This window comes from Lygodium microphyllum, chromosome 11, assembly GCF_053477565.2.
Source record: "Lygodium microphyllum isolate KBCC chromosome 11, Lygodium_microphyllum_v1.1.10, whole genome shotgun sequence".
Lineage (NCBI taxonomy): Eukaryota > Viridiplantae > Streptophyta > Polypodiopsida > Schizaeales > Lygodiaceae > Lygodium > Lygodium microphyllum.
In genome coordinates this window covers 73,999,076-74,023,860 of record NC_141145.1, presented here as the reverse complement: position 1 = coordinate 74,023,860, position 24,785 = coordinate 73,999,076, and the positions used below count along the sequence as shown (strand labels likewise).

At 41.8% G+C, this 24,785-nt stretch overlaps 1 protein-coding gene across 20 annotated transcripts in view; it reads left to right on the top strand.

Moving 5' to 3' along the window:
• Positions 1-24,785, top strand: part of LOC148028961 (uncharacterized) — a 166,100-nt gene that overhangs the window by 6,630 nt on the left and 134,685 nt on the right. For 10 of the 20 annotated variants that reach the window (XM_087687739.1, XM_087687747.1, XM_087687754.1 and 7 more), the window contains exons 2-5: positions 3,144-3,865; positions 5,417-5,559; positions 5,686-5,794; positions 18,755-18,895. In XM_087687739.1, coding sequence (XP_087543865.1) covers positions 3,686-3,865; positions 5,417-5,559; positions 5,686-5,794; positions 18,755-18,895 — 573 coding nt within the window. In that variant the 5' untranslated portion in view covers positions 3,144-3,685. The remainder of the gene's footprint in view (positions 1-3,143; positions 3,866-5,416; positions 5,560-5,685; positions 5,795-18,754; positions 18,896-24,785) is intronic. The other 10 variants (XM_087687737.1, XM_087687742.1, XM_087687751.1 and 7 more) reach the window with 5 other exon arrangements.

Here is a 24,785-nt window from a genome sequence, read left to right as displayed (position 1 = left end):
TAGAGAGAACGGGGAGGAGAGGGACCCCATACAAATGGGCCAAGTGTCACCTTTACACAAAATACTGCATTTGCTGAAAACAATGATGAAGAAACATGTATCCATGGTCCATTCTATTAATCTTTGTTGAATGTATTATGATGAGTTATTATCATTGTATATAATATTGTTCTAGATCACCCATGATCTAAGAAAGGGTGTTAGCAAATTAGTCAAATCATGAGCGAGTTTGAGCATTTATGTACTGTTTCCAATCTCTTATATGTAATGTTCCTGTTCATCATCTTTCTCTCGTCATAAAAAAATGAGGTGGTCGCCATCATCACATTAAATGAAGCTTCTGCTTTCCATCTTTTGTAATCATTGAGAGCTGCCTTGCTAATAGGCAGTAACTAATCCTCTCAAACTGCAGTACGCACAGTTTATTGTCATCATTATCGATGCCTCAAATCAATCAACGAACACAACCTTGGCTGAATGTGCACAAGATTGTCATTAAATCCACACCGACCAAGCCGAGAGAGATGGGAGGATGGAGCCGTGATTAGATCGATGAGACAATAAATGATAATAAAGAGAGGGAGAGAGATCTTATACCTAAGGCTTATGCATTGCCGTATGCATCAAATCCAGCCTTCCCTGGTTGCATTTGCAAGTGGTCGACACTTGGAGGTTGCCTTTGTTGCGATTCAGGATTCGTTCAAAGTACGACACACTCTATCGCTCATAACCTTTGCCTTGATTCCAGAGATACAAGAGTTCGAGGTTTAGTATTCACTGCATAGTGTGTTTGCCGCATAAACATTGTATATTCAATATTCATTCACTTTATTATTCATTGTGTTCACTGTTTGTGAGTTACCATAACCCGAACCGTGTTTTGAGTTTATCGGTTTGTGCTTTGTCGTACGATTGGTTTTGTGTTTTCTACATTAGAGCATTTTTTCACACAAACTTACTCATGACTTGAGTAATTTGTCATTTTTGAGCTACAGGGTTAGGGAAGGATTTCTAGGTCAATTTTTTTTTTTGGGCTATTATTTGGGCTTGGAGATCAATGTTTACATGATTTCAACAGGTTGTTCTAGCTAGCCTTGGAGAGAATAAGAAGCAATCTCTTCCTTTCAACCATCTAGTCATAATAGACAGATGCCACGTCATTGGATATATAATTTGTCTTGGGGGAGGTTCCCTTCACAAAAGCTTCTACAATGGAGGAGTGGTTTGCCTTTTTCGAGCTACCAACTTAGTCATAGACCCAATGACTTCTTTCCATGGTAAATGGCCTGTAGGAGCCTAGTAGTTGGCACTTGGCTTGGTCATGGAAGAGATCTGGTTGCTTTTGTGAGCTGTGTGGAAGCTAGAGGAGACATAGAGACATTGCATATGGGATTGCCCTAGGGCTCAAGAGGTTTGGAAAAGCCCTGATGAGATTTGTAGTATAACATAGTCTACAGTTATGACATGGGTGATGGTTGCATGGTCATGGATAGAGGCCGAGTGGGCTTGTGAATACGAGGATACCTATCTCATCTTGGGTCATCTCTTGAGTAAGATTGCCATGCTAGACTTTTCATAGTTAGTGTGGACTTAGGGGCACTGTCACGTATGGGAGCTAGTAGCTAGCATCATCTCTTGGTATATTTGAATTGCTAGATGCAGTTCTAATATAAATTTTTTGGACATATCTACTATGGAGACTCTCTTTAGGATTTGGGTGGAGATCGCTCATACTCTCCTAGAAGATAGGAGATGATATAGGATGGATTGGATACTACGAGGAGGTGAAAGGGGCTTGTCTCAGGATTTTGGATTTTGACACTTCCTTTCACTATTAGCCACACACGATGTGGCATTATATAATTCCTAATTGGTTATTCATACATGCCTTGTACTAGGCTTCCCCTTTGTTGTATGTTGTGTTTGAGAATCTCGTAGATGGCTATTTTGGTCCTTTACTTGGGATACTCTTTCCTGAATGGATTTATTGATAGAATCATTCTTTTCTCAGAAAAGAAAAAAGGGCATCAATGTGCACAAGAGCATTGGCCTTTTGTTTGTTCTAGGTGGTGGTGCGCTTGTAGACGAGTGTTTTTATTTGTTTGCATTGCATTCCAAGATGAATTGTCCATGCTAGACCTGATGATACTTGACAGATTGAGGTTTGAACTATTCATCATAAAAGATGCAACTATGCTTTAGCATCATACCAATGCACACATGCTTAAAGCATTGTAATGATAAGAGGTGGCCATAGATTTACCCACAAGTATTTTTAGCTGTGTTATTTGGCTAAATTGAGAAGTCATATCCTCCAACATGATATAATAGAAGTGTTTCTAGTCTGTGCTCTAAGAAGAATTGAGGCCTACTGCGCTTCAAAATGAAAATAGCATTTTAGGAGGCAAGCATTAGCCAATGTTCAAAACTATGCATCTTGAGACAGTCTAGACCATACCAATCAAAACCTGGTAACCTGCAGTTCAGTAAGAGAGAGGATCCCCATGCATAGCACGTATAGTGCAAAGATTTATCGAAGATAGCAGCCATAAGTGATGAAAAATGGAGTCGTGATGTACATGCATGGTTGCTCATCACCATCATTATATCTTTTCTTTGTCAGAATACAAAATTTCAAACAGTATTAAGTGTTCCATGCTAACTGAGGCTATAAAAGTTTGTTAAGAAACCTTTTTTTTTTGGGGGTGGGGGAGTTAGAAACTGTGTTTGACAATAATTATCTTTTTGCAACAACCTTGTGGATTAATCTACTAAGGTATACACATCCAACTTTCAAATCAAAACATTACAAACATTACATGGGTTGTCACTCTTATGAGCAATAGTATGGAGTTCTTTGATGAAGATTAAACAACAAAAAATTCAGAAGAGAAAACATAAGAGTGAATAGCGAAAAACTATTGTCTTGATCAGGCAATGAAAATTAAAACAGTGTGGTACATTCTCAAAGCCGTTAACATGACCATGTATGTTAAAAGGAGACAGATTGACAAGTTCAATGCTAGAAATTTCACATTGACAGAGATAGGGGGACTAAGTTCATTTACACTAAATAGCAAAAAAAATTGTGTTTCTTACCAATCTTGCATGCAAGTATCTAAATCCATCTATGTTTTATGCAGATGCCATTCTGAAGGTTTCATCTTGGATATACATTATCTGCCTAAGAGAGGCTAGAAATTTCTAGTAGATCAGCGATTGAAGACTCAATCCAATTAACATGTGTGCCTGAATCTTTGTCTTCAAAATTTCTAGCAGATTAACGTTTCACGACCTAATTTAATTAACACGGATGCAAGACATGTGCCTGAACTTTTGTCTTCATCCTTGATGTGTGGATGCAATAGACAACTGCAAGAAGGAATTGGGTTCCTTGTGACAGCCAAGTTAGTTACAAAGATCAACTAGATTGAAGTTTGTGATCACACTTGAGAACGAATAACTGAATTTTAACCATCAACATCTCCAAAAAAAATTATCTTGCTCCAACTGTGTGTGCGAAACCTTGTTTTTTCTCTACCTTTGATTGCTTGATCTCCTGTTTAGTTTTCACGAATCCACCTGACTTTCACAGAAGTTTCTTCCTAAAAGAAAGAGGCACATAATGTAACAGTTTTTAGGTCAAGTGTGACACTTATGTAGAGTAAATGTGAAGTAATTTTAAATGACACTGTACCAATGTAATGCGTGTGCCCTAACTGACAATGCTAACAAAATGCTTGATCTGATGAGATTACAGCTTCTTCTATATCTGAGTCTCTCTTTGAGTCACTCTGCTATTTTTCGTGCAATAAAAATGCCTTCTGAAGATGTCCGCATGCCATCATTACTGGAGCATGATGAGGTATCCATATCATGCTACTTTTCAAACTTCACTCTTTTTATTTCTTTGGAGACAAAATTTGAAAGCAAAAAGCCATGTACCAAAGAGGATAACATAGTTCAGATTCTTGAACATTCAAGCTTCTACTCTTTTAATGTGAAAACTGTGAGGACAAGAGGGCTAACAAAGTGCATGAGTTCAAACTCCACAAATAACAAGTAAAGGTTCATAATGAGATGAATGAAAATGGAAGGGTGAATACAATTTCCTCTGCAGAAGTGAGATAAGAAGTACAAAGAATGAAAAATGAGCATTAGGATCAGGGTCAGCTGCAACAGAAGCCCACAAAGGGTGAAGATTTGAAGAAGAGGGCACAACATAAGGGTCAGGGACACTCAGAGATGTGCTCCATGCTCTGCAGGGGCTGAAAGCAGGGTCCTAGACATCGTGAGGAGAAGGGCCAAGTGTGTTGTCACCTTGAATGGATCAAAGATGTGAGCAGGCAGTCAGCACTCGGACAGGGTTGAATATCAGTATTTTGATGCCACATAGCAATGTAGCAGCAGAAGCTCAAAAATACTTTTCTCTAGAATGAAACTGCAGAACAAGAAGAGAGTCAAATAGAAGTTCTCCTCCTTTTTTCTTTCTTTTTATTCCTCTTCACCTTTCATATCCTCCTTGTGCACGGATTTTCCTCTTTTATATTGTAGCTCAAATTTTGGATTTGACTAGAGAGGGCAGTTATAGCCTACTTTGTCACCATGTAGAAATCAGAGTGGGAGTGAGCACAACTGACTTGTAGCACAGCTTTAGGTCTCACAAAATTTGTGTTCCTTTTGAGCTGATAGCTCATCAAGGCTTTTGCAGCTATATATGGTTAGGACATGTCATTCTTCAGAATCTCGTTTGTGTGGGGCTCATTTAATTTCTCCTTGGTATTGTCATTGGGATCACCCACAAGATCTAAACCTCTTGATTTAGTTATGTAGATGCCCATGGATGTCCTTCTCACTATGCAAACTTATTCAAGTTTGACTGCTTGGCATGGTGCGGCATGCCTATGAAGTGTATTTGGGTGGATCTCATTCACATATTCAGCTCATTGTGATTGCATGTAGGACACATTAGAGTATGCAGCTGATCATGACAGAATCCTTTTTAGTAGCATGGATATCAGGCCTTTTTATTGGGAATAAATGGTTCTCGATGAACTAGCTTAAACTGCTTTCGAAAAATGCTATTTTACAAATTAGCCGGTAAGCATTTGCTAGGACGAAACGTCCCTAACTGATTAGCTTCAGCTGGCTAGTGTGAATGTTTCTATGATGGATTAGTCATACCTTACAGCGGCTTGTGGCCAGCCAATGGTGGCCTTTTTGTCTGACTTTATATAATCATTTTACAGTTAGTTTATACCCATCTACAGGAACATGAAAGGATCTTTTACACCTATAATCTGTCATTGTTTAAGACTGCATTTTTCCTAATTATATGAAATAGAGGAAAAATCATAATATGGGAGGATGTTCTTGTATTTATAACATGGGAGGATGTTCTTGTATTTATAAATAGGACTTTTCTTTTGGTGAGGAGACGTATAAACCAAAATCAGTTTGGGAAGCAGCAGAAGATGGAAATGTGGATGAAATCAAGCTTTCATTGCAACATGGAAAGGACATAAATTCTCCAAATCCAATCACATCAGATACTCCATTGTAAGTGGTGGCCTTTCTTTGGAACCATATGGCACCCCTTTAAGCTAACCAAAGTATGCCCGTCCTTGTCATTTTTTGTCATCCTTATTTCTGTTCTATGTTTTAGGATTATTTCACAATATGCAGGATCATTGCTGCTAAAGCAAGAAATGTAGAAGTACTTTCAATCCTCCTATCTTTTGGTGCCGATGTTAACATCTCAAATGCTTTGGGTGACACTCCGTTACATTGGGCTGTATGTCCTCTCTAACCCCCCCTTTTGTTTGTAGAGGTTGCTGAAATTAAAGAATAATCAGATGTACAAGAGGCAGTCTGGGCAGTCTGCTTTCACCCTATACCCTTCAACAATGAACACAACTCCCAATGTTGATTTAAAGAAGAGCTATTCACAAATTTCTCTCAACTAAGTACTTGTTACTGATGAAGAGCATGTTTAGGTTATCCATGCAAAATAATACAAGAGGAGTGAAAACATCATATCTTAATGCCCTCAAAGGACACCCTTATCTAATTGGTTTTCCCTTTGTCCAGATTTCATAAGCACCTAACCTCTCTGTTTCGCAAAATAAAGTGTGGCTAATTTTATATTAGTTAGAAGAAAACCAAGGAAGTACAAATGCTCAAATTCTAGTTGGAGCTAAATGTAAATCAAAGTATATAAATACATGGCCTCCAAGGAGGGAACCCCCCTACAAGTACTTCCATTGGCCCCGGAGAGAGTGGATGATAGACAAGATCTCTGCCCATAGTGACAGGAAACGGCCAGAATGGCCCCCCGGCACGTGGAATCGCCGTCCCCGGCGCGGATCCGTCGTGGACTGCGTTCCGAATTTGTGGAATGTTCCCTGTCCCGTTTCAGATAGGGAATGCAGCATGGATGTGTTCCCTGTCTGAAACAAGACAGGGAACGCCACGTGGCACCACTTACCTGCGGCTTGGATGATCTGCAACTGTGTCCTGCTCCCGCTGCAGATTGTCTGCCCAGTGCCGCTGCTCCTGCTCCAAATCGCCTGCTCACCCTCATTCCGTGCTGCGCTGCAGCCTGTGCCAAACCTCAGCTGCCAGCGGCCATCCCCCGTCTCCTCCCATCTCTAACCTCTTCTTTCTCTTCCTTCTCTTCCTTCTCTTTTTCCTTCTACCTTCTCTTCACTTCTCCCTTCTCTTCTTCCTTCTTCCTTGAACCTTCTCCCTTCTCTTCCTTATTCTCCTCTTCTCTTGAGTCTTCCTTCTTCTCCAAGTTCCAAGTTCTCCTCTTTTCTTCTTCTTCTCCCTTCTCTCCTTTTCCCTTCTCTCTCAACTCTTAAGTGAGTCTTGACTCTTGAGTCTTCTCCTTTCTCTCGAGCCTTCAATTTTCAGCCTTCAATTTTTCCTTCTCTCGACTCTTGAGCCTTCAATTTTCAGCCTGAAATGGCTTCATCTTCCCGCCCAATTGTCGGGTTGGTGGTCGAGGAAGAAGGTCCGATAATTGGTCATGGTGGGAAGAAGTAAATGCTAACCGCCCACCATTGAGTGGTGGAGGATCTCAACCATGGACTTGCAAGCTTTGCCCATACAAGCGAACTAGTGGAGCAAACAAGGTAATCCATTGAGCTAAGCATTTGTATTTCGAATTTTTATTGATTTTAATTTTTCAAAGTTACTTAAATATTAGAATATGAAATACCAATTGTCACTTGTTCCATTTTAATATTTATGCATAATCAGGTTGGAGCTCATCTCCTACATGAGCCAAATTCAAAGGTACAGTTTTGTCCGAATGTGACCTTGGAGAAGCAAAGGGAGCTTCCTGACCGTGTAGGAGGTCAACAAGCTTATCTTGCATCTAGACCACGATGTGTTGCAGTTGACCCTGCAACTTTTGTGACACCATCCCCATCAGATGTATCTAGAGCAGGATCAGTATCAGGAAGTACTACCTTCATATCTATTGCAGGCATTGCATCGGCCATAGCATCAATAGCACCACATGTTGCACGTAGACAGAGCACACTTGATGCTAGTTGGGATCCCAAGAAGAAGGAAGAGGTGGATACATTAGTGACACGCTTTTTTTATCATGACCACATTCAATTTCGTACAGCCAAGTCAGAGTATTTTAAATTGATGTGCAAGAAGATTGGTGAGTATGGCTCTTCGTATATACCTCCATTATCAGAGACCTTACGTACCACTTTGCTCGACAAGGAAAAGCGTCTTGTTGAGCAAACATCAGTAACTAGAAAGAGCATGTGGGCTAAAAATAGAGTTTCCTTGATTGCTGATGGTTGGAGTGATACATGCAAGCGATTCATTCATAATATGGTTTCTTATTCTCGTGGGAAAATGTATTTCATATCTTCACATGATGCATCGAGGACAGGAAAGTCAGCAGATGTACTTGCAGCAGAGTGGGTTACAGGTGTTGAGCTTATTGGCCCAGAGCATGTTGTGGGATTTGTTGCAGATGGAGAGTCCACAAATAGGGCAACAGGTGCTATTATCCAGGGATATTATCCGCATATCACAGTTTTATATTGTATGCTCATTGCTTGAACAACCTACTAAAGGATATTGGTAACCTATCATGGATTGCCCCTGTCATAGCTATGATATCACCTATTGTACATTTATTGAGGGTTATGGATGCTATGTAACCTTGCATTAGCAAGGTTATGAGGCTATGGATAGATTGAATGAAAAGTTGTAGGAGTTGGCACCAAATGATGAGGCGTATGAGGAGATACGCTATTTAGTTGTGACAAGGTGGAACTTCTATAGCTCATCCATGCATGTAGCTGCATTTGTTGTGGATCCTGAGTTCTTGGGCAAGGGTCAGGAGAATGACACTGAGGTTATGGATGCATGGAGACTTATATTGTCTTGTCTAGTGCGCGATCATGGCACTAGACGAAAGATCAGAGATCAACTTTCATGTTATAGGACCTTTCGGGGTTCTTTTGGTTGTGGGGATGCACAGGAGGATCGCTGTAAGATTGGGGCAGCTTTGTGGTGGGAGGACTATGGTTTGGATGGTCTTGAGTTGCAGCAACTAGCCATTCGTATTTTGAGTCAGTCAGTTAGCTACTCTTGTTTGGAGCAATTGTGGAGTACATGTGCTCACATTGCTTCAAAGAAGAGGAACCGTTTTGGTGTGGAGAGGGCAAACGATTTAGTATTCGTTAGTGCTAATTTGAGGATGTTATGTAACAGTATGACAACAAAGCCCGATCCATTCACAGAGTGGGAGATGGAGCAAGAAGAGGAGACACATGCTGATGTTGAGGGAGATGCAACAATTCATGGTACACATGATGATGAGGTTGGCACTTCAGGAGTAGCTAGAGCAGCCTCAGATCATGATCATGATCTTTGATTTAGTTTACTTATCATGAGTCTCACGATACATGACACATTTACATTGTATATGATATTATGATCATTGATGACAGTGTGACACTTGGGCTGTTGACAGTTGTGCCATGTCGATATTATATTTGTACTGGAGTCTTGCAGTCTTGCAGTTGCCCTTTGGGCTATTTTGGCATGCCGCATTTTGCTTCAGTCTAGAGATTAGACTTTATATTTGTAGTATTTTTTGGGGCAATGAGCATGTTCTTTCAAACATTAGACTTCAATTTCATATTTGTAATCTTTTTAAGTTTTTTGGCAATGGGACCATAGGCATGTTCTTTTAGCTTAGACTTTAAAGTTTAGTTTATTGTTCATTCTTTTATCATTTATGGCATATGTATTATGGATTTTATTATTTATAATTGAATAGCTTACCTCTTGAGCCTTGTAAGTTGCAATTCAATTTCTAATGAGTAGTTTTAGAATGATGCATGATATCTTAAAGTTAAAACTTAAAATGATTTGTCCTTGTGGATTATATACCTTGGTTTTAAGTTTTAAGTTTTAACACTCCAGAGTCCACATGGATTATGAGTGAAATATTAATTTTTTTTCATGAATTTTAATTTTTTAAATGCCGTTCCCGTTCCCACGTCCCCATTCCCTAGGTTTGGCATTCCCGTCCCCGTCCCCGTTCCCCGTTCCCGTTCCCCGTTTCATGTTACTATGTCTCTGCCAAAGTGGCATTATGCATATGCAGAAAGGCCATATTTTAAGATGAATGTCGATTGATAGTGGGCCTTCCGGATGTGCTAGCCTATGAGGCTCCCAATAAGTTCCCACACTTCCAACCATGATGCTGGCGGCTCCTATACTTGTCATTTGGGCAGGGCACCAATACTTGTCACTGCACACAACCAACCTCACTGATAAAGATCATGTCCTGGTGTTAAAAATACAAACACATGATTTGTATTGAGGGGACTGCACAAGAGGCATACCTGTTGAGAATAATATGTTTTAACCTATGCTTTGTGTCCATCAATAAGGGAGAGTCTTGCTACACCCATTGCACGAGGGGAACTCACCTTTTCCACCTACCAGCTCACTAACTGCTAATTGAAAGGTACCTAGCAGAACCACTACTCTAAACCACTACCCTGAACCACCATTTGTAAGCATCTGTACTTTCTCTGCTCCTAATCTCTCTTTCACATAATCCAACATGGTATCTTGGAGCATTTAGAGATATGGATACCTGCTCTTGTGCTGTCTTGGAGTCACAACTAAGAGCTATGGCTGCCTGCTGTGGACTTCTATTTGGTCCTGATGACCATGGCATTGGCTATGGAAGAAAATCTAAAGTCTATGCTGCTGTTACTCATTTCTTTGGCTAAAGAGGGAGCCAATTGTAGCTGCTGATCCTTGCAACCTTGGTGCTCAGAATGAGCAACACACTGTGTGCTATTCTTGTTACCTTCCTTGCCTACAGCTGCTGAGAAGGTGCCATTTGATGCTTACTGAGCTACATCTGTATGGCTGTCCATGCTGTCCTAAAGGTGCTGTTCTGTTGCCCAACCGAAGCCCTTCTTTATTGATTCTATTTGTGACTATGGGCTGCTTTCCACACAAAATAGCTGCTCAGTGCCCCCAAAACACACTGCTCCTACTTCCAAAACACGATAAAATCTGGTGCCTACAACTGCTGAATGTTTGTTAATCAACTTCCATTAATTGACCACACATCTGGAGGCGCCACTACTGCTGGGTATCATTCCCAATGAGCTGCTCTATTTTGACTCATTTCATGGATCAGATCTGAGCTGTGATAACTGTGGCATAGCCAGCTCCTCCTGGATATCTTCTGGTGTTGCTGTCCTGTATCTGCTGGATCTACCCCTGAAGTACACTCATTACTGCTCCATTAATCCCTTCTATGATGAGCCGGTATATGTAGCACCTCTGGCATATGTAGCACTTCTGTAGCTGAAAGTACAGTACCATTGCTGCTGCTGAAAAACCAATGGATTCTCTTGAATCTAGGCCATGTACTGTTCATGGCTACTCCATATTGCTGAAATAAATAGCTACCAAGAAGTACATTTTTCAGCATCTTGGATCATTAATTGATTCTCCTCAAAGCAATCAGTCCATCTGGTATTTTTTCCTGCTTCAACAATATCTGGAAAACACTCTCTATTGCTCCATCATGGTATGAGACGAGTTGTTGTATGGCTGCTCCTGTCTTGTGGTTTTAAACAGTGTTATTCTTGCTGCTTTACAAGTAGATAACTTGTAACATTTTTGTAATTTTCTCAGTCATCTTTAAGTCAGCAAGCATGTCATCTAGTAATGGAGAATGGGGAACTACCAAGTTCAAGGGGTATGCATTCTATACCTGGCAAACAAGGATCAAGTGGATCCTCCTGAAGAAAGGACTGAAATGTTGCCAATGGGAAAGAAAAGAAGCCACAAGAAGAAATTCAAGTAACTACATGGGAGGTTCAAGATGACAAAGCTCAAGCCATCATGAAGTTGGAGCTGGATGATATCTACATCCATCATGTAGATGGATGTGACATGGAAAAGGATACTTGGGACCAGCTCAACAAACTCTTTGGAGTTCAATCCAAAAGCTCAAAGTTCCGGGTTGCTTATTGAAATTTTCAGATTAGAAATGAAACTGGTCATATCTTGCATCTCATTTGAATCATATGAACGGCTTGCTAACACGACTTGTAGGAATTGAACTTATAGTTGAAGAAGACATTGTTATTAGTGCCTTACTGCACTAGAAAGCTTGGTGTATCTCATACTTTGTAAAGGGTGTGGGGAAGGAGATCATGATCCTTTGCTTATGGACTGTTGTCCCACATCTCTTGGGTCATTCCTACATAGGGATCTCCATGCACTGCTCCCCGTGTCCCTATCCCTCCACCTTGGGCTCCATAGGTGGTTACCATGCCCATACCCAATCCACCCATGCCCATATTTGGATCCACTATACATACTTTTTGTATGCATGGTGGGTACTCTTTTTTTTTTTGCAAATAAAGTGTGGCTAATTATATTACTTCAGAAAAACCTTGAAATACAAAGAAGTACTCTTGCCCAACAGACTAGCTAGAGCTGATACAGAGTCACAAAAATATCAAATATACAGGCCTCTCAAGGCGGTCTAAGGGGGATGGGGACAAGAAGCCATGGAGGGGGGCATGGTGGGTACTCTAGGATTACTTCTCAAGTGTACTCCACTCCATCTTCCTATCCTCCCCATCCACCCTACCTTCATTACACACTTCCATCTCCTAGCACTACCACTCTTGTTGCTACGGCCAAGAATGTCTTCATGGATAAGGCTCGTTTTAACGGGTTGAATTTCACCACTTGATCAAGCTTCATATAACAAGTGCTCAAATCTTTGGGACTTTGGGATGTCGTTGTTGGTATCGAGTCTATGTTGGTTAGCTCACCCTGATCACATTTGTCAATGGAGATCTTGCAATGCCACAGCCAGTATTGAGTCAATGCAAGGGTTGCTTTTTGATTTCCACTCTCAATTACAACATTTTCCCCTTGCATCTGAGTGTTGGAGTCATCTCATTGACCGCTATGTGGCTCGAGATCACACTCGATTTTGAGCTTCAAGAGTTTTCCATTAAGGAAGTCGATGTTTTGAAAGTCAAGTTATCAACGGTTACTCACCGAGTTTGCGACTATTTTCTCCCTGAAGTTAGATGACGATCAGGTCACGTTCTTCTTGAACAAGTTGCCGGACAAATATTTCCATTTTATCTAGCACATTATCTCACTATCTAGATTGTTAACCTTCTACAAGTTCGAGTGTCAGTTCTTGCACTACGTGAGGTTGCATGATCAAGTCCACAAAAAGTCCTCCACACACATCCATTCAGAGGGGCAAGGGTTGGTTGCCTCTTCTTTGGGAGAGGGAAAACCAATAGTGGCAAGAACTTGCAAGATATGAAGGTAAGCCAAAACGAGGGTGACAGCCAAACCAATGACAAAGACTTCACAAAATGAGAGTTTACATGCTCTGTAACAAAGAGTGATAAAAATTGAAAGCCAACTACTGCAAAATGAAGAAAAAACAGTCAAAAACTGCCAAAAACAGCAAAAATGGCATGTACAAACAATTGCCCAGCCATAGTTAGGGGTAGAAAACCAAAAATTAGGCTGGTGGAGCATTGAATGTAGCAAATTGATGATTGCAAGCTCAAAACACAGGTTGCTGGTTTGAAAAACGCAGGCTTGATCAATAGGGGGAAGAAAAACCTGTAATCAATAGAAAAATCACAGCAGGAATCTAGATTGTGCAATTTGATACCATGTCAAAAGTGATTCAATAATGGAAGCATAGACAAGTGCTGAAATAAACTGCTGAACACAAGACAGAAGAGAAAGAAAACAAAAGAACAAAAGCACATTGCAAAGGAAGAGAACTCAAAGATGTGCTTGGGAAATGGAATTCATATACCAAACACGAGAATGATGTGTACAACAATGAGTCACTAGCTGTGTGGGCATCAACAGTGGCTCCTCTCTCCAGTAGGAAGACCACGTGAAGAGTGATGATGACTGAATGAAAGGAGGAGGAGCCACTAAATAAATAGGCCTAAAATATGTCAAATATGGTAGTTGGTTAGCTGAAACAGAGAAACACGACCCCTTTGGCAACAAATTTCTAAGAAAAATAGGTTGTGTACACACTGCAAGAGGTCGGGCCATATGGCCGAGGGGTGTTGTACCAAGGCCCAAGATGTTCCTCCTAGAAAACCACAACTGACTGTTGCGACTGCCTCCACTTCAGCTGACCAGTCTAGTGGGACTACGCCTCCCATTGCTGCACCATCTATTCCATTTGCCCAAGCGGCTCTTGGATATGTGGTATGTGGACAGCTTTTGTAGCCTACCTTCTTCACTACTGCTGAAGGATTGGCTGATTGGTTTGCTAGTGATTCACCTATTACACTTTACGCATCCATTCCTAGAACATCCATTGCACCTTCTAGGACCACTCTTCCACCTTGCTGTATGCAATGGTGGCCGCACACTTAGCCTTTCTCTTTTTAGACTTCCGCTACATGCTTACATATTCATTGCATTGCACTTAGCTTTGCTTTCTTTTATTTTATTTTCAGTTTTGTTTTTGGGAGCATCTCATAATATTTGTGCTTGAAGATTTTGATCTCTTTTGTAGGGGTTTGTATTTTAATGTAGGGCTAACATGCAGACTTGCACTACTTCTTTCTAAGTTGGAGACAGGAGATGTGTGTCATTCTTTCATGTTTCCATCTACTTGGAGTCTTACTCTTCTACCAGCATAGAGGCTTTTGCTCCTATGACGGATCATGCAACATCTCTCTTGATGCTATCATGGCAGTGACTTCTATCCTTGCTCTTCTAGTAGGGATGCTTCATCATCTTCATCCACATGGTTCTCGGCACCACATGAAGACCGATATCCTTAGGTTCCTCTTCCTTCTTTGGCATTGACATCTAGGTTGAGAGGGGGTTCCTACTCTTCTTGGTATTCTACACGTTTCGGCACTTGTCTTCGACATTGGCCTCTCCGTCTCGTTGTGCCCTTTACTATACATTGCATGATTTCATCATCTTTGTACAAGGATGCTTGGGCAAGTGAACAATTTTTCCACGAGGGATATTGTCCAAGTGGCATCTGCTGTATGAGCATTCTTTGGCATGTAGTATACTATGCATCCCATTGTGCAAAGCACCACTAGACGGGTCCTAAGCTGTTGTTCCCATTGGCGGATTACACCCCCATTCTTCTTCACACGATACTCAATCACCTTTGCCTTGTCATAAACCTCCTCGAGTGAATGGGTAAGCTTGTATTGTTTTGTGATGTGTTGGGTATACCATCTTTACTCTCGTCTTCTGGGTCACTGCTACTTAATCAGCCACCACCCCTAAAATTAACTTTCCATAAAGAAAAAAGAAAAAAGAAAGTTCAATGTGGTTTCATCCACCTTTGTAGGGATTGCTAGACCACTAGGTAGCTGACGAGCACCCTTTGTCCGATGCCCTGTCCTCTCTGGGGTGACTACTTGGTCTTCCTTGGTAAGATAAGCATCATGCCTCTAGTCTTGGTATGCCATTGGGCAATCGACGTGCACCCTTTGTCCGATATCTTAGTTGCTTTGGGGTGGGATGCCTTAAGGTAAACATTGCTGATCTTTCCTTTTAGGCCTAGTTTTGGGCCTAAGAGGGGATGTTGAGCTAAAACACGCTTTACAACTAATTAGTATTTTTAACAGCCCCAAAACATGCTTGCTTAATGAAAAACACAAATTTGGTGTGTGGTTCAAGAGAGTTTCAGTGGTCCTCCAAAACCCTAATTTTTTGGGGTACCCTTCACCATTTATAAATAGACATGCTGCCCATAATTCAACTTGATCCTTTTGTGCAGATTTCTTACTCTATTGTGCAGATTTCAGCCATCAACCACCTACCATCTGCTGTCCAGTCGTCACGGATTGTAGCCCGTCACTATCTAGCCCTAGACGGCTTGTTTTCAGCCATCACCTTGTTGTTTTGAGGTCTACATTTGTTGCATCATCATGGCACTTGATTAGTCTACATTTTCAGTATTTGGTGCCAGGCAATAGGCTGCTATCATCTCTCCCACTAGGCGACTATTGCAATACCTACATTTATGTTGTCCAACAAGCTATCCACATCAGCAAACACCTCTCGTGTTGGCGGCTCAGTTCTTTGACACTTTGATGATTAGTGTTTGGTGTTTCCTACACTTTGACATTACCATTGGTAGTCATAGCACTTGGGATCCGTCTTCGGTGGATGTCACTCTCGGACACTGCATTGCTCTGCCCTTGGGCATTGTGTATACTCTTATATTCATTTACAGCATTCATTCACTTTAGAGTTTCTTCTCTTTGTGTTTGTCTCTGTGTTTGAGTTTTGAGTTTTTGCGTTTTGCGTGTAGGATTTGAGTTTTGCTTATCTCTGTATGAGTATTTGTGTTTCAATCTTGGTCATACATGCTATGTTTCCTCAGTGCAAACCCTAGCATATCTTCACACTTCCATAAGAACCAATTGCACCAGTGCATGATCTCATAAAGTGGGTTCTAGAACAATACCGACTAGATCCCCCTTGTCACAAGCCCAATCATCTATATAAAATTTGTCCAATTGGGAGGAGATCCTAGAATGAACTGTCCTATCTCTTCTAGAGAACTGCAAGGAACCTATAACTCTGCCATGAACCAAGGGTTGTGTCCTCTAATATCAAAGATAAAATCCTCCCAAGCTGCGTGCTCTCCTTCTCTAACAGTGTATGCATTTGCCCCTTCTATCCTCCAAGGCTTTGACCACATTACTAGTGGTCAACATGAGCTAGAGATTGAGTAATCACAGTCCAAAGAAGTTTTCTCTCCCTCTGGCTATTAGTGGCATATATGACCAGCAAGCCTATTAATGCGTCCTCCACTCTCACAAATACCCAAAGTGTTCTCCCTGCTATAAGGATGCCCTAATCCTGTACTGTATGAAGCCAATGCTTACCAACACAAAGGCATACTCCTACTTGTATCTTTGAGGCTCCTACAACAAGTGCCCAAAATGTGAAACTTTGTCCAGGAAACAACTTCCCATTGCACCGGGAAATCCTCTCTTCCGCCGAGAGGTGATGCTCCTGTAGCATAAGAAAATTGACTTATCCTCCCACCAGTGCTCTATGGAGATTCTATCTCATGAGGCTTCGTCCTTGCCAGAATCGTCTTCCACCAAAGACTCGAATGTTCCATAAAAGGATGCTCATGGAGATCGTCTTAGACCTCAATAGCTCCCAAATATAAGCTACAATAGCTCTCAAATCTATGTATCTTTTTTTAGTGGACACTTGCTATCACAGACATTCTCTTTTTGCCGCCTAGTATACTCTATCTTGTCTCATTGCTGCAATTTCTACAATCTCGCAAAGAGATGGAAACTCAATGGAGTGTAAAGAATCATCTGAATTTGTGCCAAACTCCTCCTTGCTCCCTCCCTCCCTCCGATGAGTAATTAGATCCACCTCTCTCTCTCCATGGGATTCTCTCCCTCCTACTAAGTTTCATGACTTGAGAAACAGATTGCTTGCTGGAGGCTCAACTACCAGATCCATCTCAAGTATTCTAGGTGCGTCCATCACTCCCTAACAAGGCTAGGGGTTGTGAGCTAGCTGCTCCTTCCCACATGGGGAAGTCATTGCTACTCTAGTTGTTGGTACCTTAGGTGGCACAATCGGATTTCTAAATGTGTTGCAGGCTTGGGATCCCTAACAAGTATCCATCATTTCTTGGCTTGTTGCTCTTGCTCTTGTCTCTCTCCCTATTTCTATCTTCGACTACTTCTTTTCTAGCAGCTCATCTTCTCTGCCACTCCGTCTCACTCCTTGTGCGAGGCAAGGGCCCTCCCCCTTCATCTTGAAAGGAGTTTGGGCAAGGCCTAGTATTTTGTCTCCTCTGCTCCATCCTAGGGCAATCATATTTCATTTGAATCATATACCCTTTGTGCATTGATGGAATCTTGATGGCTTGAGGAAGGGATCCCAATGCTGAGTAGAGACCATAACTCTGACTGATGGGTGCTGAGGTCGTCCCTCCACCACCACATCTGCGAAGGTCCTGTCCTGTTGAATGACACGCCCAAAAGCTTTGCCAAATTGGGATATATGAGGCAAAAAATACTCATGGAGGCTAGGGAGGTGTACTGTGATAGCTGTGTCATCTTGGAGTGTGGAATAATCCTTGTCCTCAATCCATCTATCAAAGAAGGCAACTGCAGGTCGGAGGTCTAATGGGCTACTGGCAAGCTTTGCTATAGACTGCTCTGGTGTGCAAAAGCTGACCCTGAAACACCGTTTCCCCAATAGGGTTATCTTTGTGACTCTTGTTGGAGTGCCTATATCATGTCTTTCAGTGTGTGCATCGTCGCCTACCAATCGGCACACTAGAGATGATGCCTCCAAGGCCACCACTCTATTTCTAATGTTGAGCTTTGCGTCAAGATTGAACTTGATCTATGGGATAGTATCGGCTGTGGGAGCTATGGGGTCTGCATTGGAGTCCCGGAAGGTGGAGGATGGACCAGCTACTGTCTCGTGGATAAAGTATTCTCCTTTTGGCTGCTTTGGGGGATCTTGTGATACTGAATTTTCAGTGCTCTGCTGATCCTGTGGTAACTCTTGCAAGGAGGGAGTGAGTGATGAGGAGAGGGCAGCCATTGCTTGGAATAGTGCTGCTAGGGCGGGGGGAGTAGAGGCCATGGGTTCAGTGAATGGTAATTTCTGTCCACCCTCTTCTCTCTGCGAGGAAGCAGTCCCTCAGCTTGAGAACTTCAAATGCACATGACTAACAATGTTACATTAAGTCAATAATGGAAGCTTGTGCTGCTGTACAGTTGTGAATGGGCGCACATCTTAACAATTTTTAACCAAGCCTTAAAAGAAAAACAATGCCTAGGCCCTAGCTTCACTCATGACCTGCTTTGGAAAGACAAGGAAACTTGAATACATGCTGAAGCACTGAATTCTTTGGTGCCAAGTTATTTTCAGCTTTTGCATGCATAAGTAGAGAAACTAAAGTAAGCTACACTTATACACTCCAATGGTTCGTCAAAATAAGCTTGATAATGGGAATATTCAATAGACAAAGAAAGATTTTTCTGAGTACAGTATTTGCATGCATACACAGAGAAAGGAAAGTAAGTTTAATTGATACACTCTAATGGTTCTTCAAAATAAACTTGGTAATCTGAATATTTAACAAACTAACAAAGAGTTTTTCCGAGTATAGTACAATCCTTGTAAACTGATGCAGGCCTATCATGGGATCAAGGACATGGTTACAGCTCTTCTGAGTAAAGGAGCTAATATAGACGCTAAGGGAGAATATGGAAACACACCCATTCATCTGGCCTGTACGGAAGGTCATCTTGAAGTTGTGAGTATCTTGCTTCAGGTATGGACAGCGACATTTTGGTGCTTATTCGATGGCAGAAGAAAACTTACAACAAAGTGTACTCACATGCACATGTGCACTCATCTTCTTTTGTAAATTGGCAGTTGTTATCATTAATATAAAGGGTGCGGATTAGATCTCTCCAATATATTCTTCAATTTACACCAGTGGATCACATGGCATATTGTCGAGCATCAAGTGATTTCCCAACGAACAATCGTACAAAGATCAGTGAAGAAATGAAATATGCTTAATGTGAAGCATTAATGGAGAGGCAATGCCCACCCAAAGATGTTGATGCTCAACTAAGGACTGTAACATGATAGTGCATAGAGCTGTCATATGTATTGAAACTCTAGCAAAGCAACTCTACCCATATGCTTTGGCATGTTCCCAAGAGACCTAGACCTGGCCTAGAGGGTTTCCTTGCTTCCTTGCTTCTACCATAGCATAAAATGGATGGGATCCATTGGGATTTTTTGGAATGCATATTTATAGCTCATAAGGAAGCCAGAATCTCCTACTTATGATGAGAATTGGCTAATGCACATATGGTTGAGGTTGACAACATGATTGATCACCTTACACACTTGCAGAACATCCGTGAGCACATATGGTTGAGGTTGACAACATGATTGATCACCTTACACACTTGCAGGACGTCCATGAGTAGCTGCTGAACATTGACGAGGTTGTTTTGGATGTAGAAATGGTGAATGTCACTCTGAACTCACTCCAAGAGTCTTATCTTGCCTTCCACACCTTGCTGAATTTGTAATTGGGAGCGGGGCGTGCAGAAGCTCCTTACTTTTGTGGAATTGGAAGGCCTCTTATTACAAGAGGAACCAATTGGGAGGAATGTTGCTATGTGTTTAGGGGATGTAGCCATGCTCTCTAAATATAAGGGCAAGGGAAAAGCAAAGCAATATGTAAAAAATTAGCAAAAGGCTGATTTGGGACAGCAATCAAACAAGGCTGCCCAAGACACGAAGACAAAGAAAAAGGGGAAGTGCCACTACTATAAGAAACCGGGACATTACATTGGTAAATGTAGGAAAAGGTTGGCGCCAAGGAGAAGAAAAATGACTTTGGTTTGGTTTTCTAGGAGACATCCTTCACTTAGTCTTTGGATGGGGATGCTACAACCAATTTTGTAGAGGAAGACTATGCATTCTTGACATGTAGTTATAATGCATCCATGGCTGAAAGTACATTTAATGTTGCTAAAACGTAGCATACTGGGTATTTTGACAGTGGGACATCCAAGTACATCACTTCGTAGAAATGTGTGTTCTTTGCATTCATCTCTTGTAAGGAAGCATGTTACATGTGCTAATAACAGTAGTTATGATGTTTGTGGCATTGGTTTAGTGCTAATCACTACTGTAGATGGTTTAGTTTTCATGCTTTTATTGTCCATTTGAGCATTTAATAATTTATTGTCCATTTGAGCATTTAATAAGCACGGATTTCAAGTCATCTTTGAGGATGGCTTGTGTATTGTTAGAGATAGAGAGATAGACTATGCTCTTCCATTGTCAAGTACGTTATATAAGAGCCTCTTTTTGTTGGACACATATGAGAGGGGTTTTCATGATGCTCTAGCAGTTATCACTCCCACTCCTGCTATGCAAAATGTGGAGCTTTGGCATGCTCGCTATGGTCACATGAGCTTTGGCAATCTCATGGATCTTCATTGGTGTCAAATAGGAGATGCTTTGCCTACTTTGGATACTCCACCTCCCCATGCTTATGAGGGTTGCATTCTTGGGATAATGCACAGATTTGCTTTTAAGAAGGATGGTGCAATGCATGCTATCCAAAAATTGCAGCTCATACACTCTGTTGTGTGTGGTCCTATGTAAACTAGAGCACTTGATGGTCATTTGTATCTTGTTATATTTATTGATGACTACTCTAGGTACACTTGGGTGTATCGTTTGAAGGAAAAATCAAATGTGTTTATGCACTTCAAATACTTGGTTGCGAAATTGGAAGTAGAAATAGGTCTAAAGGTGGAGACCCTATGCATGGATATGGGGGAGTATATGTCTCATGCATTTGGGACATGTTTGCTTGATCATGGTACTATGCATCAAGCCACTATGAGGATGACACCTCAATAGCATGGAGTGGCTGAAAGAAAGAATTGCACACTCATGGAGATGACCAGATGCATGCTTAAGAGAAAAGTGCTGCCACACAAATTTTGGTTAGAGAGACTTTATTGTGCAAATCATGTCTTGAATTGTGAACCAACAAAGGCACTAAATACTATCACACCTTTTGAGGCTTGGTATGGCAAGAAACCAAAGGTTGATTACTTTGTAGTGTTTGGATGCATAGCTTATGTACATGTACCAAAAGAGCTTTGTGGAAAGCTCGATGACAAGGCTATAAAATCCATTTTTATTTGCTATAGTTCGGAAAGCAAAGGCTATCACTTGTATTATCCACACACAAAGAAAGTGTTTGTCACCAGAGATGTGATCTTTGCTGAAAATGCAGCCTTTTAGCATGATCAGTTTGAAATGCTGGCCAGAGCCACCTATGACTTGGGTGATGTATTTGAAGGCCTCATACCACTTTCTTTGGGGTCCAACTATTCTGAAAATTGCTGGACAGATTTATTACAGCAAGCTGTTGCTGCACCACATGCTCCTGAAGAGCAAGGATTTGATGATGCTTTGCCTCTAGCAATGGATCGTGCAATACATCAAGAAAGAGCTGTTGTAAATGCAGTAGAAATAGTCCCAAGATGGTTGCTACAGAATTTCCAGAAGAGTAAAATGGATGCTCCCTTGCCTCAACGCACTAGATGGGCTGCTAGACATGTAGCACATCATGCAAGGGGGACTCATTTGGTTGATTTTTCGGAAGTAGATGATTCTTGTGCTGAATATGCATTTATGTACTTACTATTAGATGATGATAAGCCTACTTCCTTGGGAGAAGCCGAGAAGGATGTACATTGGATGCAAGCTATGCAAGAATTGGATTCTATTGTCACTAATCATACATGGGATCTTATTGACTTGACCCATGGCACGAAAGCCATTAGAACCAAATGGGTCTATAAACTTAAGTGCAAGGCTGTGTTAGAGCTGGATAGCTGGTCATTCCCTGAATAGGCAGCAGGTACAACAGGTTTCCCAGGCAGCGATTGGTGCAAGAGTGCCATGTGGCAGCTGTCACGTATCAGGTGATAACAGTTTGCGGGTCGGCTAGTTTGCTGGCCTATTTCTGGGTTTTTTTACTAGCCTATTTTGTTGGGTTTCACTCAAGCCTACACTCACAGAGGAGTGTTAGTGATCAGTAGGACATTGGGGCACTTTTTACTCTCCGTATGAAAGGTTTTTCCCCGCAGACTTATTCTCTTTTTCGTATGTGCCTATATTACACATTTACAGGCACTTATCATGTTACGCACACTTTCGGGTGCGAACACCCTTACAACCCTAAGGTTTAAGGGTTGTGATTTGTACTTTCAGATAACGCTCTTTTAGTCTATTGCATTGGGTGTCATGCTTCACTCTCTACACAGTCTATTGCACTCTCAACTAAGCCTCGATCCTCTCAACCTCTCACATTTGGTATTAGAGCTGAGTACAACTTAGTCCGTACCTTGCAGATTGTTCTGCCCAGTCACCTAGAGCTGCCGCCAAAGAAGCCCGGTCTTGTCTGCCCCCTCCAGTAGAGTAGTCCCAACACTACTGCAACCCGTGTTGTAGTGGTCGCCTGCACCTATGGTGTGCCCCGCCAACTATGGTAGACAGTCCGCCATCAGCTTGGCTACGATGCCCAACGCCGCCCATGTGCCTGTCAGTTCGCCTATGTAGCTTCCCTACGTTGCGCTAGCTTGTGCCGCCTGTTGCCGCCCAGTGCCCGCTGGGGCCACCTGTCTGTGAGCTCGCCACTTGGTTTGTGCCACCCCTGCCTTGGTCTGTGTCGCCGCTTTTGCAATGGCGCTTGCTAAGCACCGCTCGTCCTCTCCCAGTCTGCCTGTTGCACACGACTGTAGCTTGTGAACGCTGCCACTCCACCAGTCTACCGCCACTGTTTCCTCGTGCCTTGGCCCGTTCCTGTCCTCCATGTCTTAGCAGCACCTTGCCACTCTAGTCCAACAGTTCGATCTGCTCGACAACCAAGATTAGGATAAAGGGGAAATTTTTAATCAATTTTTTATTTCAAATCTTATTTGTAGAAAAAGGCTTGTGCCTGGGCAGTATATCTCTGCATTTGCAAGGGTTTGGGACACATGTCATATAGAGATTTTGTGAAATTTTGGGGCTTTTATTGTAAATTCGGAGATTGGCAAATGTACTGCAGTATCAGTCTGAAATAGACAGTTTTTGACAATTTTGGGGCTTTTGCTTCTATAGTGTTGCTGAGCATTGAATGCACCTTGGACTACGTGCATTATAGACAGTTTTGATAGTGTACTTTAGTTTGCTGGTTGCTGCAAGCTATTTGTTGATTTTTTTGAAAATTTTGAGATTACCAGGTTGGTCCAGCTTGGACATTGCTCTTTTGCTTCTTTTGGCATTGATTATCATGGCAAATCAAGGAGGTGATGTATTCACCTATGTATCCAAGGAGAACAGATTGGATAATAACAAGTATTCACTTTGGTCCTTCATGGATGAAGAATGTGTTGATTGCAAAAAATATTTGGGACTATGTAAGCGGAGAAGAAGTTAAGCCTGGAGTTGTGGCTCCTGCTACTTCTCCTCTAAGAGGATGTGGACAACGGGCACCTCAGCTTGTTCAACCTGCTCCACTTTAGCCACTCCCCCAAAGATCAGCAGCTCAAAAAGCATGGGATACATAAGATGCACAGGCTTTGTCACTGATTGCATTGATAGTTTAGCGATCTATCATCCCTCACATTCGGTCAGCAGCTTCTTCACGAGAAGCCTGGCTAACTTTGGAGTAGATGTTTGCTGGTAAGAATGAGACCCGCATCTCTCTCTTACAGAAAGAGCTTGAGACACTGAAGATGGATGAGGGTGATTCTATGCAGTCAGGACTTGTGTGAGTAGCTTATGAATATCGATGAGTACTACTTAGATGCACAGCTGATATCTACTACATTGAACTCATTACTGCCCTCGTACTTGGCCTTTCTTACGGCCCTAAACCTCACCATGAGGATTGCTCCACGACCGATTACTTTTCTTTAGTTAGTCAGTTTGCTTCTAGAGGAGCAAGCAAGAAAAAACAGTGGTGTGGATGTCATAGCCTCTGAGCAGGCTTTTATGGCACGACAGAAGGGCAAGGGCAGCCAAGTAAAGAATGCTTCGCAGAGCTCTGGGACTTCAAGCACTTCATAGGGTAATAAAAAACAAGGGGGTACACAAGCCAAGAAGGGCAAATGCCATTATTGCAAGAAGCCAGGTCACTACATCACTGAGTGTAGAAAGCGCATAGCCAAGGAGAAGAAAAAGAGTTGGGGATGTCTATTTCTGATGTTTCTTCCACTTCTATTGAGTCAGCGTTCTTTGTTGCAGATAGGAACTATTACTTTTATACATGTAGTTATGACTTTTCTTGGGCTGATAGAGCATTTAGCTCTATTGAGGATACACTTGGTTTTTTGATATTGGTGCTTCTAGGCACATCACATCTCATAGAGATTTATTTGCTTCTGTTGGTGCAGCTCCAGTTGGCAAGTCTGTACACTGTGCCAACAATGCATCATACCTTGTTAGAGGTATTGAGGAGATTGTGTTCACAGCCATTGATGGCTCTATTCTCCGCTTACAAGATGCTTTATTTGTGCCAGGTATAAAGAAGAATTTGCTATCTATTTCTTCTTTGGCATGATGTGGATTGCAGGTCACCTTTGATGATGACAGATGCATGGTGAGAGATAAGGAACGCATAACTT